The sequence below is a fragment of the Synchytrium microbalum genome, assembly GCF_006535985.1.
Source record: "Synchytrium microbalum strain JEL517 chromosome Unknown SmJEL517_scf0034, whole genome shotgun sequence".
Classification (NCBI taxonomy): Eukaryota; Fungi; Chytridiomycota; class Chytridiomycetes; order Synchytriales; family Synchytriaceae; genus Synchytrium; species Synchytrium microbalum.
In genome coordinates this window covers 64,513-87,348 of record NW_022158383.1, presented here as the reverse complement: position 1 = coordinate 87,348, position 22,836 = coordinate 64,513, and the positions used below count along the sequence as shown (strand labels likewise).

The following is a 22,836-nucleotide window of genomic DNA, read 5'->3' as shown; positions in this document are numbered from 1 at the left end:
GAAGAATCGTTCGTTAATGTAAATGTCGTTAATGTAGATGGTGGCAACATAGTAGGCTGACTTGACCAGCAAGAGAGCAGCCAAGACTGTGAAGATCAATGCATCCTAGTTATGACAGCTCGTGAGTTTCATCATTGCGTCGGTTCGGAAGGTGCTACCAACATACACCCAATGATCGAGCCTTTCGGGAACCAGCAGCCAAACCAGCATTGTAGAATGATCCCAAGAAGAGGAGAGCAGTCAAAGCGAGCCAGATCCAAATTACGACACTGAATACAAGCAAAACATATTGAGATTTAGAACAGCTTATTGACATAGGAAAAGTTCGTTCCGAGCCTAAATTAACGGCGAGCGATACACCACAGACAGTTCGTCTTCAACTTTCGGATGGCCGACTTATCGGCGTTCTGGTTCCGATGACTTACTAGTTGAATTGGTTTCCTCTAACAAGAGTGCCACCGTCAACGGCTGATGCAATCCACCATTGACCCAAAATGGCAGCTACGGTGGCAGCAATCATAACTACTTGTAAGATAAATCCAACGGTGGTTCGGTTGGTAATGTGTTCCACAGAGGCTGGTGGAACGCCCAATCGAAGTTGGCTACGACGACATAATATGAGATCAGAAGGCCAGTCCGAAGATAGTACGGACGACGCATCCGATTACATACCTTTGGAAGATCAAGAAGAGGACGGTGAAGAGAAGCCAGAAACCAGCCCACCACAGGCCCAGTGAGGCCACAAACATACTGAGGTTGCTGGGGTCGACATCGGTGGCCAACGCTCTAAGTACAAAGGTAGCCATACGTTCTAAAAGTAGCGGTATGCCCGCAAAGGTACGGTCAGCGTTGCCAACTTGATAATCGGATGCCGACACAATTCCATGTTTGCCGTTTTTAAGTTTGTGTTTGACACTGCAATGTCTCCCCAAAACCAGGACCTGGCAAGTAGATATGAACCTGGCAAGTAGAGATGCATTGGATATATAGCTTACCGAGACAGAAGAGGCATAGTATGGTACGGACGGCACCACGTACGAATGCAAACTCGACAAGGAAGAAGACACCCAAGACACAGTAGAAGCCGACAGCTACTGCAGCCGTTAAGAACGTCCATCCGAGTTGGGGCGGGTATGGCGGAAACATGTTGCCTCGTTAGCTGGTCAATTTGAAGAACTTTCAGTGGTGGGTGGTTTGTCGTAGGTCGTTGGTCGTGCAAAAAAATGTTCAGCTTTCGTTTTGTTTCGGAGAGAAGAACGCAAGGAAAAGGTGAATTGTTCGTCAAAAATGATCAAATCAGCTCATCGGATATGCTAATCTACGCAACTTTGCACAGGGGAAACGTGTTGAACATGAAAGGCTAACCACCAAAACAGGGTCATCAGAAAACCAACCTGGTGGGAGACTACGATCATGCCTTTACTAATCATTTTTTCAGGCGTTTCTGCAAACATTTCAAGTGTATATAAATTGATCAGCATACCATGAAGCAACAACGAGAGCTTAATATTCTGGCCATATCTTCGATGAATACAATGGTTGCTGAAAGTAGGACTCAGCCTCTTCCCACGAAAGGCATGTTCGTTGCCATAATTGTCATGTTCTATGAGACTAGAAGTTAAACTGATGAAGCCAACTATAATAGATGAAAAAATCTACATACCAAAACGTTGGCACCAGGTGGCAAATTCTAAGTGAAAACCTGGGGTTTACCACGGTGTCACGATAGTTTGAACGACACGGAACTTACCGCAATGAAAACGATTGCATCTCCAACATTGTCGACGTTCATTGTAGGTTCCACTGTTATCGTCCCATTGGCTTGAGGAACCCCTCCGGCCATACGTGCCGTCATTTCAGTCGAAGCATTTCCAATGTCGATTTGAGTGCATGCAATGTTGTTTCTCCTGTGGGAGAAATTTTAGAATTGTAAGGCGTTGTGCCTAGGAGTCTCATTACCTCCCATCCAAGGCAGTGCATTTCGTTAGCCCCAAAACAGCATGCTTGGTAGCAGTATACGGAGAGGAATCTATATAGAGACCAAATGAATAAGCAAGTTGTCGTCCTGTTGTTCGTGGCGTCCAGACAATAGATGTGAAAAGATAATTGTGACTCACTTGGGCGAGGCGCATAAGCAGAAACAGAACCATTGTTGATGATTCGGCCTCCACCTGTCTATCGTTGAGATGTAAATATCGAGAAATGTCCTCTATCACTAGATATCACCCACCTTTTTCATATGTCGTGTAGCTTCTCTTGTACAAAGGAAGGTCGCCGTCAGATTGGTATCCACGACTGTTTGCCATTGTTCTAACGTGAGATCCTCGATATTAACTGGCGGCGCACCGGTTCCAGCATTGCAAAAGACCATATCGATTTTGCCATATTTGCTGGCAGCTTGCTGAAACAAGTCAATGATGTAGTCTTCCTTTGTGACATTTCCAGGCACCACTAAAGTTGAGTTGACGCAACTTGAAGCGGTCTCGTGTAGGTTCTCGGCTCGTCGACCTGTAATACAAAGAGTGTTGATCTTCGTGGGATGTGGTCGTTTGCCTTACACGGTTGACGTGCCTGACAATACTACATTCCATCCGCTCTTTGATAGCGCGATAGCAGAAGCTCGTCCAATGCCAGATCCTGAAGAATATATGGGTTGTCAAATGTTAACGAAACTGTGTCTTCAATGAGCTCAAAGTTTTAACACCGTGAAGCTTTGAAGGGGAGACGCGGTAGATAAGAAGACAAGAAGTTGGATTCGCCATTCAATTCACCTTACCTCCTCCTGTTATTATGGCTGTTTTTGCTGTCATCGTTTTTGCGTCCCTCGCTGCTGAAATACTACTCGAAGAAAGCAGCTAGGGTATGATGTGACGATGGAGTGGTCTATGAAACTGGTATCAAACACGTCTTTAAATGACTGATGCCAACATTGTCAAACGTCATGTAAGTTCTGATTTCGCGTTAAATGGATTCTGTCAAGCTTATGTAGAGTAGGTCTATACTTGAATATTGTAATCCTCTATTCAGAGACATGTATATATAAAGAGGAGTGGCAGAATATTGGATTTTACAAATCTACATGGGTACCTCGAGAAACTGTGGTGGCAGTAGGTGACAGCCTGAAAACAGCTAAATTGCGTGGTGGTGGTGTTTGTGGAGAACCTAGTCCAATTGTTGGCGAATGGGTTGCTGACAATGGTGAAGAGCTATACACAACTTCACCACTTGATCTTGGAAACCTTCTCATGTCCTCAACTAGGTCACGAAACAGCTCTTCCTCAACTCGGTCGGCCATTGACCGAGTAATTTCATTTTCGGCCCTAAATAGAGTAGGGGTTTGCATCCCGCGCCATCTCAAAGTCGCCAGCCCATCTTCTAGAGCTGCATCAGACAGGGCTCCCATTTCGTTTAAGATCTATCAAGCAAAATTGGTCACTATAAATTTGAAATATGGACGACATTCCAGCAAGTACTTTTTGAGCCGATGAACTCGAGTCAGATAAGAGAATGTCTAGTGTTGCGGAGCGAGCATCAGGACTAAATCGTCGAAACAAATCCTCCAACACCCTCCTAAGCGCATGGGGTGGAATAGAATGCAACCCTGCAAGGTAAAAGAGTGTTAGAATCGTTTTCAGATGTTGTGCATTACGTGTAGTGGCACTTGTCAACAACAAGGCAGCATGCAGTATGATCCAACTTGTCCTGGAGTGTTGACAACTGCGTACCTTTCAACAAGGCAATGGCTTTTGGGCTCAGGGTAGAAGGTAGGCCTTCAGGTGTTAAGTAGAAGTTGCCCATGGTTCAGTAAAAATGCAACTTGGTGATGAGAGCGAGCTGGGTTGCTTTTGAAAACACTGACCCAAACCCGCTGATTTTCAAGCACGACAGCAACAAGAATCCATTCAAGAGATGCATAGACGCGTAAATAATAACAATAAAATATTCACCGACTCGAAAAGATGTTCTTGTATGGGCTTGGTTCATTGCTTGATCCTTGACAAATTTCACACAGATTGAACAACACTGAGCACGTAGACGAGTACCTTGAGTGTAGAATGATACGTAGTCCCGTCATGCACTAATTTCATCTTGGTAGTTCTTGCTCTGAGAACTTGCAGAACATCACAAATTGGCAGAGCAAAATCATGACCACCCTACTGAGCAATACGAGGCCACTTTCTTTGCCTCCGCCTACGATCCTAGCTCCACGTGCTCAATACACTACGTTGCAAACTCCCTCCAGTATACCACAAGCTCCTCCTTCTTTGCCTCCAACGCCTCCTCCATTTAATCTACCTTCATTTGGAGCACCAGAGTCTCATGAAAAAGTCTCGTGGAATGCCCTGCCAGCTCCTCCTGGAATGGAATCTGGAGGCGCTTTTAGCATGGCCGCCATCAGGAGAGCTCTGGCCTCAAAGCAAAAGGTAGATTCCTACATTGGAAATTGGGTTTTGATTCGCGATACCATTGTTTTGTCTCGTTCTCGGCCTCCAAGATGCTAATGTCACTGGTACTATTCATAGACAGTTCATTATGACTTTGCTTACGCGGATCGGGACAAGATGGCGAATGAAATCAACGAATTCTTTCATCATCACGATCTCATGTTTCTACATGAAGGACAGGAGCTATTCGAACAAAACTTTGCCTCAAGTACTTTATTGATGCACAAAATGTTTGGTCTTCAAGCGTCGTGGCTCTAACACCAAACTCGTAATGTAGAATGGACAGATGCTACAGTAGACCAGAAAACCAACTATATAGAAGCACAACTAGATTTATTGGAGTTGAAAAATCCAACAGAGAGAGCTCACGCTTGTCGAAGACTATTATATATCGCAGTAGGCACTTACGCCGAACTACCCGCTGATGCAAGCATTGATACCCATCTGAAACTAATTCAAGAAAACACTGAGTTGCTGCTCTCTTGCGGAGCGGTCTTGTACATATATAGGGCCCTTAGAATTGTCTCCAGTGCCATGGACGTTGCTACTAGAGTAGCTGATCCAGGGTTTTCTATACAGGATCGTCAGGCTATAATAGATTTAGCTAATATTGAAGCTTCGGTTTGCTTGGCCACCTTGTACATGATTGTTGAAGTCAACCTTGGAAACGAGAGATTGGCTGTCGAGTTGGGAGAAGGCGATGTGCCTGTCGCAGGGCACCTCTTTGTATTGGTGTCTCAACTAAGTGATTCAAATCGAAAACACTATCCAGCAAAGAAGGCAAGTTTCTTTTTTGACAGGAATAGTGGATTGAAAACGTGTGATGCCTCGAAGCCTCTTAATCATGTTAGAACTCTACGTGAACGTGTCGTGTCGTTGGACTAACTTGAACGCCTACTAGGTCTTGCTTTTGCTGTGGAAGACATTAATGGCTAGTTTGGGTGATTCAGTACGTTTGCAAGAATTAAAAAATACTGCAAGGAGCATGGAGGGTCTACCTTCAACCACTGCAGAGGGTATGTTCCTTCTCATTCGAGGATGTCATATTTCCATTCTCTAAACACTTAAGAAACATACTAGATCCATATGTCAAGGCAGCTCCCGGAGACTATCAGCAATTACAGACCATCCTCACGAATCGATACCCCGCGTACGTTTTGCCAGATGCTCACATCATGGCAACTCCATCCGTTGAGAAACTTAATCTTGCCGCATATCCACCTTCACCTCGTCCAACTCCTTGGGAGCCTCCATCACCACTACAACCATTTATAAATCCAGACCCGGAAACCAATCCATCCTTTTTCGACGAAACTATATCCAAATTCAAGCAATATTCATATATCTCGTTAGGAACTGTACAGTTTGCCAAAGAAAAAGCCATCAAGGACCGGACGGAAGCTTCCATGTATGCATCGGACAGAGCAATGACCGGTGGTTGTATAACAGATTGGTTGCCCTCAGAGTCTTCTGTCGAAAGCGATGAATCAGCAAAAACGACTGGATTAAGACACGACCACCAGAACAAGGATGCGCTGGAGAGGATTGACCAACTCTACGTGAGTTCTGCATCGACGCAACATGGTCGACCCGTCGTTTTTCTGTGTTTTTTGTTGTTGCTCACAGCTTTCTGTTTTCAGCGATATCTGTTGCCCAATATGTCTACACATATAGTAATGTTGGTTCGTTTGATATACTATGTAAATTTGGATGGTCGATCACAAGATGGCAGCGGTGGACCACCGGATGGTCAGTCGTTTCCAGACAACCAGTCGCCACAAAGTAGTCTGGAGAATGCAGACGCCACACGGCATAGAGAAGTTGTGACGAAGGCTGTATCTGCCATTATAGTGGTTCTACTTAAAGCAACTAGATGTCGCAGTATGTATCATTCTTATTTTTCTGCATTTGTCGCACTCTGTCCCGTTGGCCACACCAAAATGCGATTACTGAATATCTTTTCTTCTTTCGAATCTAGACATCTTCCTCTTTGAATACATCTCGCAGTTGCTTATTGATCACAATTGTTCAATATTGGTTCTCAAACTCCTCTCGACGTGGTTTCAGAATCAGAATAACAACCCTAGCAAGCCGGTTGATTTGTGGAATGATGCTCCTGCATTGACTAGTGGAACTGCATTGGCTGCTGCGTTTCTAAAAGAATCAATCGAACCCGCTCAGCTCAAGTAAGTTTCTTCAACGCATGTGTTTTGTCAGCATCCTCCTCACACAACTCTGTTCAGTTTCTTCCACTTTTGTCGAAAACAAGACACGGACAAAGAAGGCAACGCTTCTCCACCCATGGAAGATATAGCTTCTGTCATAGATAGCTACGACTCGCCAGTTGACGAAACCAACGAAACGATCAACGAGAAGGATGATACACAAGAATTCAAGTACGTAGAGCATTCAAGCAATACCTAGGCAGAAACGTAAGGCTAAACCATTCCCTTCTCAATAGCGTTGGATCATGGCGTAATTTCTTTACAGTCATAAATCTAATGCGAGTGTTACAAAAGTTGAGCAAACGCAAGTCACATCGTATTTTAGCATTGATTCACTGGAAGGCCTCAGCCGTATTGAAACGAGTAGTGAAAGTTGGTCATGTCGGACTCCAACTTTATGCCCTCAAACTACTCAAAGGTCAAATACCATATCTTGGTCGTAAATGGCGGTCCAGTAATATGAAGGTGATAACCTCCATTTACTTGCATCTAAGGCCATACCTCCGAGACGAATACCTGTCTGGTGATTTAGAAGTAGATGGTGAAGAAGCTCTATCACAAGAACACCAATTACGTGGTCTGATTGCCTTTTACCATCGACGGGTATATGGTGACTTGATAAATACCAATAATCCGGAAACTGCCAATGGGTTCCCTAAATCTGCACACGAGACTCAAGATGATTTGGATCTGGTGTTGATGCTCCATGAAGCTGGATCTAGATCTCTACCATCTATTCGACCATCGGATCCACATGCTTACCGTGCTTCATCGCAAGAATTGGATGAAAACTTTATACAGAATTATGAACAGTGGTTGCAGACTGAGGTGTTTGAGGCGGAACATAAGTCGCCAACTCGTCGGCAACATAGTAGTAGGTCTGAAAGCAGTGATGATGAATATGACGCATGGGGGATTAGAGAGACCTCACATATACCAGCAGTGTGAGTGTTATATGTTCTTGTCATTTTGATCTTTTTTTGTGTGATTGAGGATTTGACATTTTTCAACTCTTGGTGTAGGACTGATCTTCCTCCAGCCTACAATGATTTACATGGATTTATTGCGACTGATTGGGATGATTGGATTGGAAACGATGAGGAGGAGGATGCAGCTGACTGGTCTGATCCAGAACCAGACGAAGAGGCGGCTGAGAAAAAGGATCCCGACCAAAATGGAGAAGATTCGGACACGGCTGCAACTAGCACAAATACCCAAGAATAGATTAGCAAGTTGCGCGGTTTGCATTTGTATTTGTTTGCTTAAAACGTTATACATTTCTTCGCAAGCACACCCGTATTTTATCTACAGCCTTTATTTGTTTGGAATTCACATTCGTGTTTTACTTCATTTGATTTTTACAAGTATCTCCCCGTCCTTCTTTCATTTACTCTTTGATGAAACGATGGTAGATAAACAGAGCTACCAAGATCACACCAGCAGACAAAGCTACATTCAATACAACGGGAGGTACACCACCTAATTGCTCATCCTTTTTGATTTCTGGAGCAGCAGCAGCCTTATTATCCGACACTTCAGGTGACGATGCTATTTGCATTGATGCCTGAGCCGAAGCTTGAGCCAAAGCACTCTGAGCAGCGGCATCAGCAACGCGAGTTTCCAATTGGGGCTCACCGATATACAGGACAACTCTATTCCATCCTGCCCGTTTAGCAATTTCTACTGCTTCATTCAAGTCCCCATCATTGTTGACTTGGACCGAGTCTCCATCCTCGTCCAAGAAATACAATTTATCAGACAAGACGGCGTCATCAACGAGATTGAGGGAGCTTAAGACGGTTTTGGTCAATTCGTCCAATGATTTATATATAGCGGTGAATCGGTGTACTCGACCGGTTGCTGGGTCTCGAAGTTTGAAGGCAAACTTGTTGGGTTCAGGTACACGAGTAGGTCTGGGTATTATAGGTTGAGTTTGCTGTAATACAGTACTATTGTTTGTCATGGTGGACATCGTGTCATCTGCTACGGCACCAGCCAAACCACCACTTGCTCGTATTGGACTGTTTGATATCTCACGATCACGACCATCCGACGTGACTGAGCGCGCGTCCGATTCTGACGGAAGGGGAGCACCTGTTGTGGGCGCAAAAGTTGAATTCCAGAAGCGTTCCCATACTGGACCGGTAGCTGTATCAGTAGCTGCTGCCTGGTCCTTGTTCATCTGCGCAAACAAAGATACAACTCAGTCGATATTAAAGTATCTGTCGCAACTTTAGATAAAACTCACCATGTAGTTGAGCATGGACAACGTCAACTGCATGACGTCCACCAAGCCTACTGGGACTTGATTTTCTACAACTGGCAAATGAAGATAGTGACCAGCTATTTGACGAAACAAGAAATAATGAGCAAACAATGAAGATGAGAACAGTTTTATAACCTCCAACCAGAAGGAAATAGTAGGTATACTGACCATGGAGTTTCTTGAGTGCGTCCAATATAGAAAACTCTGGAGAAATCGTGTCTGGCTTATGTGTCATGACTCGCACAACAGATGTAGTTGCAGGATCCAAGCCCGCTGCTACAACCCTCAAAACTATATCCTGTAGAGCAAAGAACAAGATGAGTAGGCGTTTGACGTCGACAATTAGCAATACACAAAGTTGTTGGTCGCACATGTACAAACATACATACCTTGGTCGTGAAGATTCCGTTGAGTTTGTCATCACCATTCGAGTCTCGATCAAGTACCAAGACAGCTGTTTGATGAGTGTCCTTCATGACTTTGGCAGCTTCTCGTACAGTTGCTCGAGATGCACACTCTGGTGGAGCACCGGAGCGCGACAAGATGGTTCCAACATCAGGTGGACCGAGTGAGAGTTTCATGGCGTCTATATTCTCAGATCCCACTGATCCGCGACGGTTGAGAGCTTCTACGGCACTGACAATGTTTTGATCTTCCAAGACCTTTTTTTCCAAGTCGTCGAGTCTCTCAAATACACATTTTGTAATGTCTAGCAATCCTACTACTTCAATAGCAGGTGCATCTGTTGAGTCCTCTTCGTCTACTTCATCGTCGTGAAAGACAACAGAGCTGACTACAGGCAAGTGCCTAAATCGGCGCTCTACCATGATGTTCAAGGCTTCATTTCGACCAGACTCGACCGTGACTAGTAAGAGAGATTGATTAGGCTTTGATGAGAAGATCCACAACATATATGTAAGCGTCCTCCTGAGGATATAACGCGATTATGTTGTACCTGAGGTTGGATTTTTGGTCATGACATCCTTGATGATGCAAGTACGCAAGTCCATTCCTTCAGCGACGACCCGATATGCGACATCCTTGTCGGTGAGAATACCGGCCAGTTGACCATCATCGCCAAGAACGAGGACGGCGTCGGTTCGTCTTGCAGCCATGAGTTGAGCACCAGCTAGGACGGTTGCTGTGTAAGGTATAGTCAAGGCGATATTTGGCTTCAAAGACGATACGGTGTTCTTTCCGAGTCTACGTTTAGTGGTATCGTTCTTTATTGCATTACTGGTGTTTGTGACTGTCTGCTTGTGTTTGCCGTCTGGTCTTCTAGACAATTCGGTATCTAGTTTCTTCCTGAGGGCATCATCTCTACGCTGATTTCGTTGCTTTAACAGGGTTGATGAGTTGGACGAGGAGGAAGGAGAAGATGTATTGGGATCGGATCTGGTAGGCTTAGAAGAAGCATATGTTGTTGCCATGATGGAATTTAGATGATGACGAGCGTTGGCACCTAGCAGGTTTGGAGATGTGAGATTTTATACAAGTGCAGAGAAATGCAAGGAACTGTAGAGTGGAAATGGAGCAATAAGAGTAGCTATTGCACTTGCCTGATGGCCTAGTAGAGTTGCACTTGCAGCTGTCGAGTAAGAAAGCGTCCTGACGTCGGAACTGTTGTCAACTTGAAATTCCAAGCAAAACGCACAAAACAAGGGACATTCCACATGATGCACACCGTTAGAACCTTTGTTTACACTAGATCTGCGTCATCAAGCATTAACTGGAATTGTTCACGGTCGCGTCTATGCGGATTCTGCATCCAAAAGCGTGCGAATTCTCTCCAACCAAAACAATCGCCCACATCGAGCAAACACATACAAGACACCAGCCATATAATGGTCGATCGAGCAAACAGATGCTGCTCTCCATCTTATTAGCATTCGGCCTCGGAGTCTCCGTAACTGTAGTTCTCATATTCTTACTCTTGCTATTCTTTTTACAGACTCTTCCACACTTCAAACCAAAGTTGCATCAACCCAGATGGAATGCATCGTCCGCTTCAAATACTAGAAGGAAACCACTTCAATCCGTCGTAGACGATGCTCTGAAACTACACAAGGAAGGCTGGTTAAGGAGATCTACTAAAGATTTGGGAGAAGACGCAACACAATTGCACCAAGCATCGTCGCTGGACGATCAGCCTACAACTGTAACTCTGGGAGGCTCACTATCAAATCTGGCTAATGTGAAAGGGTCTTATAGCTCCCTCTCCAAGAAATCAGCGGCAGTCTTGGTACGCAACTGTGTGATCCACATCACTTGCCGACGGTGCTAACCGTACTTGTCCGTATCTAGTCTCGCTTCTTGTCCAGTAATACTCCCATTATACCACCAACTCCCGTAATACCTCCCTTCAACACATACTATGCCGTCCTAAAACAACGCACGTTGTTCCTCTACGATTCGCAAAACCAGACAGAATACAAGGAAGTCATGCTATTATCAAAGTACCAAGTCACTCTATGGCCTCCTGGATTGACCGACTCGGAACTATTTAGTAAAAAATACCCTATTGCACTTATACCACTAGCAGCCCAAGGTTATCCAACATACGCACCTGCAGAGTCTGCCATGAATCCAGATTCAACGCCAACACCATCATCTACTACACCTTCGTTTTATATATATTGCCCAACATCATATGATAAAGAAGACTGGTACATATTGCTAAAACGGGCAAGTCAACTACCCCCTTTTGCTGATACCGAGGCTCTCTCTGCTTATTATCTCGAGTTCGAGCCATTCCAGCGGTATCAAGATGCCATGAGTAAACTAGTCTCGACTGTACAAGGACCTGGGAGTAACAACAAGAAGGAAAACAATAGTAGAAACAGTACTCCAGATCAAAGCAGCAGTAGTAACACCAACAGCACCAAGGATAACAGCACAAGCAGTAGTAATGACAGCAGCACTAACAATAGTAATATTTATACAGATCAGGCCACTGCTTGGCTGAATGCTTTGGTCGGAAGAGTGTTTGTCTCCATACATGCAAATCCAAACATCAAGGATTGGGTGATTCGTAAATTATCAAGTCGCAGCATAACCAGAAGAAACGATGGTATTCTAGGAGATATCCTAGGCGATATAGTCGTGAACGATTTAAACGTAGGAGACTCGTTACCTATCCTTACAAACCCTAAATTGCTGGATATATCTGTACACGGTGATTTAAATGTAGAAGTCGACGTCGAATATACAGGTGGACTCCGCGTAGAAGCAGCTACGTGTGCTACAATCGCTGTCCCGTCACTAGATCGATATGTGAAACCGCTGCAGATACCTCTAGTAGTAGCAATCAAGATCAAGAGATTTAGTGCCAGAATGCTGTTTCGTATCAAGCCATATTTTGAGAGCTCTCGCATCTGGTTGGGCATTCATCGTGATCCACCTCTACAGCTAGAAATACAAGTATGTAAACTCAACCCAACAGAAATTATATATATATATATATATATCTAACGCAATCTCTTGGGCTATTGCAGGTGGAACCGATCGTCTGGAATAAGCTCGTAACAGTTGCCCTAGTGAATCAAATCATTGAGCAACGTATAAAGGAAGCTTTGGAAGAAAGAATCGTATTGCCAAATATGGATGATATTCCAATGTTTGCCGCAAATCCATTCTTGGACAGCTCGGACGTAGAAGAAAACCATCATCCTGAAGACGCTAGTGCAGCAACGGATGGAGATTGGTATTCATACGCTGACGTACCGGAGAGTACCATTAGGAGAAGACGCCGTGCTAATAATCAGTCAGATGACACTTCTACCACGAGTGAGTTTGCATTCGTGCATTGTTCTGTGCTAGTGGCGTTTTCTTCGTTGATTTTCCAACCATGACTTTTTGACTATTCTAGGTGCGACCCAACCAACTGAAGTCGTTGATGATGGAGTAACTTCAGCGGCTAGTACGGCAAACGAATGGTTGAACTCTTGGTGAGTCTGTTTGGTCATTTCCATGAGATGTAGCTGAAAAATTAAGTGCTGCTGATGTTTTCAACAGGGTTTCTGCAGCCGAACGAGCAGGATATACCACATGGATGTCTAACACTATCGCCCCTGTACTGGCTGCTGTAACCGCTCCAATAATAGCAGCAGCAGAAATCGAAAAGACCAACAATTCGAACGACAGGACTTGGGTTGAATATTTAGCAACTCTAGTTCCCACGGATTTGGGTCAGACTGTCAATGCAGAGTCGAACGATGAATCTGGTACTAAAGGGCCATCAGATGTCATTCAACCCGTAGAATCTGAACGTAAAAGTGTAGTAGAAGGTCGTCCATCTGAAACCACGCCTATTGAAAACTGGTCTGACCGTTTGGGTCTAAATGGATGGTATACGACAAGTCATAGAGCTCCCCTAGCTCCTCCTCCATTGCCCTCACCAACAGCAGATGTAGCAACCGACACGAGTGATTTGTATCCATTGCCGCCGTTCCCTCTTTTGGGGTCGGGAGAACTACCGAAAGCATTTAATAATAGTAGTGAATTTCAGAGAGAAAGGTCACAATCGAGCTCGTCGACGTCAAGTGCCGTCTCTAACGGTAGCAATACTAGGAAAAAGTCCTCAGTTGTATTTAGTGGGATGGGCTTGATGGTCAGCACACAATCACCTTTAGAAACAACGCCTGCTTCCCACTCTCTGCCCAGCACGCCTAATAATCCGAGGAGATACATGAAAGATAACAATAGTAGTAACGAGTGGTCGCAAAATACTAGTTTCCGCACGTTAAGTCTGTCTGAGATCATGCCGCCTGAGCGTGGGAGGAGCCTCATGGACTCGCCACCTATACGAGCCACGTCTATGGCAGAAGTCGAGTCGACAATAGCTGCAAGAGGAACTGGAGCTCGTGTATCCATTACTACTTCAAGTGATGAAAATGGTCCAGCTCTAGAGTTCCAGCCGCCTGGAAGTGTCTTGGAAGCTGTGGATTCTTTGAGGGAGTTGGGGAAGAAGTTTACTGAGTTTGGCGTGTCGGGCCGCATGAATTCCTCATAATTATTAGTTGTAAATAGCATTTTATAGAATAGTAGATTGTAAAAAAAACCCACAAGCGTAGCGTGATTTCAAGTTCGACGTAGCCTGATTTATATTGAAGGTTTATGTCAAAACAATCACAAGAGGCCTCTTAAATCCTTGACTGCCCAGAAGGTATTATGGACGAACCGCCATCAATTGTAAATACCGCGCCCTACGTGTACAACAAAACTGATGAGTACTTTTATACTTCTCATTCGTAAACGACAACGTACTGTAATGTGAGCTGATGCTCTTGACGCCAAGAAGACAGCCAGTCCTGCCATATCTTCTGTTTCGCCTTTTGAGGGATTGAGTAATGAAAATTAGCTTGATTTTATGCGGATTGCGGCTGTGAATTACGTACCAATACGGCCTAGTGGGACCGAAGAATCCATGGCTTGCTTGGCACCGGGTTTTGACAATCCGAAGGCCATCATTCGGGAAGGGAATGCGCCTGGAGCGATGCAATTGACTCGGACATATCTAGAAAATGTCGGAAAATTGTCAGCTTGTATGTAAATTCAATATTTCACTAGACGCATGTGGAAACGTTCAAGTCTGAAGGAACGGCAACGAGAAGAGTACCTTGAAGCCAGCGATGTAGCCAAGGTGCGTGTAAGGTGGTTTACGGCGGCTTTGGATGATGCATACGATGGTGTTCCACTTCCAGCCTTTGCAATACCACTATCGTCGTCTCGTCCTTCTGCCGATGATGCAATGATACCGCCTATGCTGGACACGTTGACTACGGTTGCTGGCTCATAGTTGCCGTTGGAAGCCTTTTCCAGTAATGGAAGTAATGCGGTGGTCAAGAAGAATGGGCCTTTTACATTGACAGCATATAATTGATCCCATCCTTCCTTTTCTGGGAAGTCGAGCATAGGTGCACCTAATCAAGCAGAGGATTTAGTGAGATGGTATATTTGTAGAAGAAAGAGACTTAAGTAGGTACCCCATGTAATGCCAGAGTTGTTGAACAGCGCATCAAGTTTTGTTTCTCGTTGTTTGATCTTGTTTGCGAGTTCATCGCAACCAGCTTTGGAGTTCAGGTTTGCAGTCAGGGGTAAGCAGACACCTCCTTGTTTGGCATAGTATTTGTTGAGTTCAGCAGCAGTTTCATCTACGACTTGTTGTTTTCGTGATGCGATATAGACTTTTGCTCCGTTAGCTACGAGGCCAGCTGCGAGCATTTTGCCGATACCAGTTCCACCTGAACGAGCATAAGGTATGGTTAGAAGGCGGTTAAGGCATGGTGAAGTAGAAAGAGCTGGCTTCAACAATAGTTGACGAAAACATTGTAAGAGCAAAGGTCAACACAAGTAAGCAACAGAGGCTGTAGAGCAGCAACGAAATATGAAATAAGAATGAAATGCAGTGATTCGAGTGCTCTGGACCCAACACATTGCAGGGATGATGGTGTCGTGGTGTGTGCGACATTTAAGAAGTTTGCAATTTCCCGAGAGAAAACGGGCAAACGAACAGAGCGACCGGTCGTAGCAGTATATTACCTCCAGCTACGTATGAATGAATTGTTAGCCTCACCTGAACTTACGAGCTTGTGTGGATTGATGTTTCGCACTTACTAACAAGAACGACTTTGCCCTTGACGCTGAATAGGTCATTGAGGCCTAGGGGCGTAGCACTGCTACTCATGACTATCTTTTCTTTGCTCATTCTTGGTATAGTTTTCCTCTGCCTGATAAAAACCGTGGAAGTTCCAAGTTGAGAATTGCTCAAGGCTTGATTTTTTCAAATCACAGTCAGCATCCTCATATTCCAAACGTCGAAAACAACAAGAAGAAACTAGGGAGGCAAGTGTCTGAATTGATACACCGCGTCTTTGATATTTATTTTTAAACTTCCACTACTAAAGCTGCCTAGATCCTGTTCGTTCTAGGTCCCTCTGTCCTTCGCGCAATCTTCAAAGCTGGCAGCATCTTCTCAACAATACAGGCAAGAACAGAGCCTACCGGAACTGCCTGGTCAAGTAGTAGCTCAACCCACTTCAAGTACAAGACTATTCGCTGAAAACATGGCCCAATACGTCCCTCCTCAACAATATGGTGGTCAACAGCAGCTGCAACAGCAACCGCCACAACAGGCTGCCATGAGGTATTGCAGTAGGAGCGATGCTCGTAGCGATGCTCGTTATCGTTATGAAAAGAATTCAATCGAGTCTATACTTGATACTTTCACTGTGGTGATCGTAATCATCAGTCACCATTTATCTTTGCACTGCCAACATATTGACACAAAGTACCGCGCAACCGTGAAACACATCTCACACATCATTCTATTGTGTTGTCATTTAGAATTCAACCTGTCTCTCATGCTGTTGGTAAGTATCTTTCTGCTCAACCAACCAACGCACCACGTCGTACGCTCGCGGACTTTGTGGAATCTCCATTGACACTGGCCCACCACAAAGAATCATTCATTTCTAACAGAATCTGCTCTTATAGAAATCTCCATTCCTAATTCGAGCCATCCGCTGTACGAAGGAATGATTAATAGCATAGGTTCGTCAAAATTGATTGTGCTAAGCCTCACCATAACGAAACATTGAATCGGATTTGCTAACGCAATCTCCTCATAGGCCTGGTACTCGGCTGCTGCGGATCCATCCCCTGTTTGTGCTGTTTCCCCAATCCATACCGCACCGTCAAGTGTGTTTGGGAGCATGAGGCGATTTCACGGTTTAAGGCAACTAACTGACATGTTCTTCCTGAAACAGTCAAGGAAATGTTGGTCTGATCTCGCGTTTCGGTCGATTCTACAAATCTGTCGACCCTGGACTGTATTTCATCAATCTGTTTTCAGAGTCGCTCATGTCTGTCGATATCAAAATCCAAGTCGAAGACATTCCAAAACAAATTGTCATGACCAAAGACAATGTCCTCGTATCTGTCGACAGTGTGCTATACGTGAGTTGACAAAATTTGGTGACTTGCAAGAAAGCCAGCTAATACTCATTAATACCAGTGGCATGTTGTGGATGTCTATCAGGCCACTTTCGCAGTATCTGATGTCAGGAAAGCGCTTTTGGAGCGTGCTCAGACTACTTTGAGACAAATTCTCGGCATGAGAACATTGCAAGACACTGTCGAAAACAGAGATGTTATTGCACATGAGATTCAAACGGTATTCATTTCAATGAAATTCCACTGTGAAGAATCAAGCTAAAACCCCTTCCTTGTATTCCTTGATTAGATCATTTCTGGACCTGCTGAATCATGGGGTGTCAAGGTCGAATCCATCTTGATCAAGGTCAGAAAATGCTAGCAAGATTTGGCGAGTGCTGAGAGAGACTCTTTATTGAACTTTGTTCTTTTTAGGACTTGCAATTCAGTCAAGATTTGCAAGAATCCCTTTCTATGGCTGCCAAACAGAAGAGAGCAGGAGAGGTAAAGTGTCCTTTAAAGCTCAGTCTGAGAAGTTGTTGAGAGAGATATCTGACATCTGGAACACTTCTCCAGGCAAAGGTCATTCTCGCAGCCGCCGAGGTTGAGTCTGCAAAGTTGATGAGAGAAGCCTCAGATATATTGAACACGCCTGCTGCCATGCAGATAAGGTGCTATCCTCGACATTTATTTAACTCTCGCCTTCTCCGCAACCTGACTTTCTAATCTCTTTACCAACAGATATTTGGAAACGCTGAGTGGAATGGCGAGAAGTGCTGGGACGAAAGTCATCTTCATGCCTCAAAACTCCAATCTGCAAAGCATTATGCAGGCGAATGTCTTGGAAAACATGAATTCCTGATCCTTGGCTATAGATGCGCTTCCTTACTTTTGAGTTATTGCTTTGTCATGATTTACTTATGTTGGTAGTCTTGTTGTTGCGTGTGAGTGGTATTTTTTATGGCTAGTAGAAATAAGCAAATATAGCTTTGACTGCTTTTAATCATATTCAGCTTGTTGAAGTGAGCGATCGCGCATATGTCGTAGCTTGCAAATCTGACGACAGTTTTCATTTTGCGAAACTTAAAATCTCACCGCAAGCGGAGGTTGAACTAGAGAGAGACGACAATCTAGAGATCTCCTGTATCGACAATAGTAAGTTCGTTTACTTTGGGATTGCAGAATTCTCTTCAGCAGCTGCAATTCTAATCTTTGCAAAATCACGCTTTTCACAATAGTAGCAAAATGGATTATTTTTCTGAGATCTCCAGCCCGTCTGGAAAATTACATGTGAGACTGTGCAAGCTGGGAGCATCGCCGTCCTCCATAGTGGTTTCTTGTAACGGTCAGGATCTGGACATTTTGATGGGTTGTGACAACATTGACGGTTACAAGACGGCAGTCGCACCGGGTGGCTCTAATCCCTCTTTTGGACTTGTTGGACCTGTAGCGAATAGGTTTACAGTTGATTTCCTTTGACGGTCTGTTTATTTGAGTCTGACACTCACACCTAGGATCTCAAACGCATCATTCGACTTGGACGGGATCACATATACCACTCTTCCGAGAAATCACGGACAACATTGTTTACATAGCGGACCATCGTCGTGGAGTACACAAGGTTGGAATGCGGTCTCTCTTAAATCTGATACTGTCACCTTTGCTTTGCCGTCTGCTCTATCGGAGGATGGAGAATTCCCTGGCGCTCTAAATGCAGAATTGACATATAAAGTGACCGATGATGCTAGTGGCAGTGTCTCGTTGACTCTGGCGTTTGTTGTTAAAAATGTTGGAGTGGCATCGAGTTATATAAACCCGACGTATCATGGCTACTTCAACCTGACCGGATTCAAGGACACTATATTAGATCATATAGCAGAGTTTCCCAATGTAGTATCTACTCTTGAAGTGGACCAGACTCTCATCCCCTCCGGAATCGAAAACCCAATCACTAGGACTGCAGAGCTTAACTTTAGTCAACCGAAGACCTTTGGGTGTGATATAGAGAAGCTAGCAGGTGATCCATTTTGTGGTTATGATCACTATAATGTTATAAACCCCACAGCACAAAACAGTGGCAAACTGTGTCTAGCTGCCCGAATAAGCTGTGGTGATCTGACTATGGAAGTAGACACGTCGGCACCTGGATTCATGCTGTATACAGGTAACTTTTTAGATGGCACAATACCTCGAAAAAAATCTCATGTCACTGATGGACGCAAGTACTATAACAAATATGAGGGCTTCTGTATAGAAACACAATCACCAGCAGATGCTATTAAATTGGATAAATATAGAGACGGCGTTATTGTAAAGCCAGGTCAAACTTGGAAATCAACTACTATATATCGTTTCATTTGTATTTAAACCATATGAAAACAAAAGACAAAAATAGTTCACACGCCAGACTTCTATATTCCTACTCTTCACGACTCGTTGCCTTGGAAAAGCTCAAGCCTTTCAAAGACCCTTCATTTCTCCATTCCTTGATCAAGTTGAAGAACGCGGGGCTGCCCCTCCCGTACGGTCCACTCTTCATCATTTCTGCTCGAACCTGGCCTTCCAGATTGTAGTAGCCACTAGTTCCACGAGTGTTGATGTGAGCAACGGTCCAAAATCATATTCCAACAACGAAAACTCACGGAGTACAGTCACTCAAAAACTTCTCACGGAAGACGGCGACTTTGCCGCATTCTTCGACCCAAGCTTCTTCCGCTTCAGCGGTTGCTTCAATTATAGTGGCCTTGCGCTTTCTGGCCTCAGATAGGATATGTGCAATGTGTCGTGCCTGTTTGACAAAGCAGTTTAGACCAGCGCCTTGTGTGGAATTGCAAGCATTCTTACCTCTTCGTCAATGAGATGTACCTGTATGACAAAGTAGTTTAGACCAGCGCCATGTGTGGAATTGAAAGTTTCTTACATAGTTTGCAGTAAATCCCGCCTGTGCAGGGTGAACAATGAATAGATTGGGGAATCCGTTGGTATTCATACCGTGGAACGTCTTCACCCCCTGAGAAAAGGTTTGCGTACTTTAGTCGAGTGTTGCTTCCAAATCCTCGATCCCTGGATATTTCTTACCTTGCCCCACTTTTCACTCAGACTCAATCCATTTCTACCATAGGTCTCATAGCCGGCTCTTCGTGCAAATCCAGTTCCAACTTCGAAGCCCGTTGCAAAGACAATTGCGTCCAATTCGTACTATGTCATGAATTGAATGAGAGTGAGTTTAGATACAATACACGAAGGGCTCCTAGTGCTTACCTCCTTGCCGTCAACCACGATTCCCTTCTCGGTTATAGAATCAACTCCTTTGCCCTGAGTGTCGACGAGTTTGACGTTTGGGAGATTGAATGTGTCGAGATACTCGTCATGGAAGCAAGGGCGCTTGCAAAACTGGTAGTAGCAGATACGAAATGAGTATGGAGGTACTCCAGAATAAGTTGTACCTTTGACGTTACCTGATTGTACCAAGGTTTCAACGCATCTGCAGTGGCTTTGTCCTTTACTGTAGCATCAATTCGAGATCTGACGCCATTCATCTTCTTGATATCAGCCAATTGTAACAACTTAGCGGCAGCCTCTAGCTCGCGCTTTGCGGCATCTGCGGCACTTTCTGCTGCATTGCTCTCTACAGCGCGCTTGCGAGCCAAGTCACGCCCAGTCAATCTAATAATCTCTGTCCATCCGTCCGAAACGAGATCTGGTTCCCCTGCTGGTACGCCAGACATCCTAAACAGTGTGCATGTCGTTAGGCGACACTTTGGACAAACGGTAATCAATTTTCAAATTACCAGTTGTTGAAGTTCTCCATTCGCTTCTTGTGCCATCCTTCTCCACTCAGAGTGTCCTTTGCCCATGTTGGATCGGTAGCTTTGTTGTTTCTAAAGTCAACACTTGATGGTGTTCGTTGGAAGACAAAAAGTTGCTTGGATGCTGCACCAAGGTGAGGAACGACTTGTACAGCGGTTGCACCTATTTAAAGCGAACGAGAATGAGTTACAACTGTAGTTTCAGACTTTTCTTGGGCTTGAAACCATTCGTACCAGTTCCAATAATTCCGACTCGCTTGTCCTTCAAATTCGTCAAGTTTCCAGTAGAGTCACCACCCGTGTAGGCATAGTCCCATCTGGAAGTATGGAACGTGTGGCCCTTGAAGGAATCAATGCCTTGGATGCCGGGAAGCTTGGCGCGGTGCAATGGACCTGCAGCCATTACCACGTTTCTGTTTATAAAACGATTTCAACCATTTGATTTCTGGGTCACTGAACAGAATAAGACTGACCTGGCCTTCATTTTGTCGCCACGGTTGGTGGATACGGTGTATACTGATTCATTGTCGTCCCAACGAACTTCAGTGACTTCGGTTTGGAAACATGCGGTATCGTAAAGCTTGAAATGCTTTCCGATTACGCTGCAATACTAATCATACAATGAAGGCAACGATTAATGTCTCTCTTTGGGAGGCCGAGAGGTTTGAAACCGGCTCTACCTTCAAAATTTCCGGGGCACGGGTGTACCTAGAATGAATAATGTCGGCAAAGAGCAAATGTAGCGCTTTTGGGAGCTGAAGGCTTACTTTTCAACTGGTATGTACCCTGTCTCCTCGAGCAAAGGCAAGTACACGTAGGATTCGATGTCGCAAGCAGCCCCAGGGTATCTGTTCCAGTCTAGCATAGTATACAAGATTTGTATGAGATTCATTGGCAGCTTCTGAATGAGATTTCTCTCATAAATGAGATTCATCCCGATGCCCAACGTGCGAACTGAGAGCAAACTGGTACTTACACCAAGTTCCACCAAAATCAGAGGCTTTCTCGACAATCCTGATTTCTGAAGACTTGAATCCTTCTTGAATCAAGCGAGCACCTGTAGTGAATAAGGATTGTGTGAGTTTTCTTTGCCGACTCACCAAACCCGAAGTCTTGGACAAAGATCCATGATCAGGACGTACCAGTGATCATTCCACCAAATCCTCCACCAATGATCAAGACTTCTACTTGATCATTCAGAGGTGCCCTCGAGAATCCCTTTTCACAGTAAGGATCTTGGAGATAGTCCTTGGTCTTGACTGTCGAGATGTCAACGTATTGTTGGTTTCCATCCCTTCTCAACCTCTTGTCACGCTCCACCCGGTACTTGTTCAGGACTTCTTCTGGGTCAAAGTCGATTTCCATGTCCTGATCGTCCTTCTCGGATGCCTCCAACTTTGAAGCTGACTGCTGCTTTGAGTTTTCGTACATGATTGCGAGTGAGGTCAGCACATATACAGTACCAAAGACTCCAGCAGCCACAGCTACTCCCAGGTACGGAGAAGTACGCTTATTTCCTTCCATCTTGACGGTTCCTCCTGAGCTGATATGTTGCTGTTGCGTAGGAGGAAGTAGCACGGTGACACACAGTATTTATATATCGGAACAGTTCAATTGCCGTTTTGATGAAAAGCAAGCATTCAGATATGTCAATTTGCGTTTCAAATGGACTACTTTTCAAGCGAACACGTTCCGGCTGGCTCAAGGGCTAATACTTGAAGTCAGAATTCCAATTTTGACCACCTCATAAGTAATATAACAAGGCAAGACCGGGCACGTTTACATTTATTACTATTAATATGAAAAAGCGTTCGTGCTTCCCTACTACCTCTTCTTTGGGTGTTGTTTTGGTGTTGAACATTCAGACTTGCTCTTCTCACTGATCCAATTTTTCATCTTATTCATCCATCCAAAGTCCAGGTAAGGACTCATAAAGGACGTCATTCATCTTGTTGTGACCGTGAATATCAGCTATTGGACGTAATTTGGTTCCGTTTCATGGTGGATTGATTGAGATTCCGTCGATTGTCAATATGTTGTTGGATGTTTTAGATGTTGTGACAGTTACGGTGTTGAACATGGCCAAGAGAGGCAAATAAGATCATCTCTGATGATTTTCACTACAAATGAGGTTGAAACCTACTCCAAAAATGCAGAAA

At 44.5% G+C, this 22,836-nt stretch overlaps 6 protein-coding genes across 6 annotated transcripts; 2 read left to right on the top strand and 4 right to left on the bottom strand.

Moving 5' to 3' along the window:
- Nucleotides 1-1,555: 1,555 nt before the first annotated feature.
- Nucleotides 1,556-3,798, bottom strand: SmJEL517_g04692 (uncharacterized protein; the record flags this gene model as incomplete). Its single annotated transcript, XM_031170620.1, has 9 exons — nt 1,556-1,603; nt 1,664-1,690; nt 1,751-1,907; nt 1,960-2,029; nt 2,118-2,175; nt 2,231-2,508; nt 3,088-3,415; nt 3,474-3,601; nt 3,726-3,798. The coding sequence occupies 9 exons, from the start codon at nt 3,796-3,798 to the stop codon at nt 1,556-1,558; spliced, it is 1,167 nt and encodes a 388-aa protein (XP_031023371.1).
- A 347-nt stretch (nt 3,799-4,145) lies between these two features.
- SmJEL517_g04691 (uncharacterized protein) lies at nt 4,146-7,894 on the top strand (the record flags this gene model as incomplete). The annotated part of the gene is made up of 10 exons (XM_031170619.1): nt 4,146-4,424; nt 4,524-4,653; nt 4,723-5,291; nt 5,347-5,461; nt 5,526-6,004; nt 6,086-6,326; nt 6,424-6,631; nt 6,689-6,841; nt 6,907-7,614; nt 7,693-7,894. 10 exons carry the CDS (start codon nt 4,146-4,148, stop codon nt 7,892-7,894), a joined length of 3,084 nt encoding a protein of 1,027 aa, XP_031023410.1.
- A 163-nt stretch (nt 7,895-8,057) lies between these two features.
- SmJEL517_g04690 (uncharacterized protein) lies at nt 8,058-10,366 on the bottom strand (the record flags this gene model as incomplete). The annotated part of the gene is made up of 5 exons (XM_031170618.1): nt 8,058-8,852; nt 8,919-9,013; nt 9,105-9,234; nt 9,326-9,801; nt 9,892-10,366. The coding sequence occupies 5 exons, from the start codon at nt 10,364-10,366 to the stop codon at nt 8,058-8,060; spliced, it is 1,971 nt and encodes a 656-aa protein (XP_031023372.1).
- Nucleotides 10,367-14,077: 3,711 nt separating this feature from the next.
- Nucleotides 14,078-15,642, bottom strand: SmJEL517_g04689 (uncharacterized protein; the record flags this gene model as incomplete). Its single annotated transcript, XM_031170617.1, has 7 exons — nt 14,078-14,140; nt 14,202-14,266; nt 14,333-14,451; nt 14,554-14,857; nt 14,921-15,178; nt 15,477-15,482; nt 15,552-15,642. The coding sequence occupies 7 exons, from the start codon at nt 15,640-15,642 to the stop codon at nt 14,078-14,080; spliced, it is 906 nt and encodes a 301-aa protein (XP_031023375.1).
- Nucleotides 15,643-16,000: 358 nt separating this feature from the next.
- On the top strand, nt 16,001-17,730 carry SmJEL517_g04688 (uncharacterized protein; the record flags this gene model as incomplete). Its single annotated transcript, XM_031170616.1, has 10 exons — nt 16,001-16,080; nt 16,281-16,306; nt 16,416-16,487; nt 16,565-16,634; nt 16,703-16,892; nt 16,951-17,109; nt 17,179-17,235; nt 17,304-17,372; nt 17,445-17,539; nt 17,610-17,730. The coding sequence occupies 10 exons, from the start codon at nt 16,001-16,003 to the stop codon at nt 17,728-17,730; spliced, it is 939 nt and encodes a 312-aa protein (XP_031023376.1).
- Nucleotides 17,731-19,287: 1,557 nt separating this feature from the next.
- Nucleotides 19,288-22,201, bottom strand: SmJEL517_g04687 (uncharacterized protein; the record flags this gene model as incomplete). Its single annotated transcript, XM_031170615.1, has 14 exons — nt 19,288-19,447; nt 19,511-19,656; nt 19,713-19,733; nt 19,789-19,878; nt 19,947-20,066; nt 20,130-20,261; nt 20,327-20,597; nt 20,660-20,840; nt 20,912-21,090; nt 21,151-21,287; nt 21,358-21,385; nt 21,445-21,535; nt 21,654-21,734; nt 21,820-22,201. The coding sequence occupies 14 exons, from the start codon at nt 22,199-22,201 to the stop codon at nt 19,288-19,290; spliced, it is 2,019 nt and encodes a 672-aa protein (XP_031023377.1).
- Nucleotides 22,202-22,836: the final 635 nt, after the last annotated feature.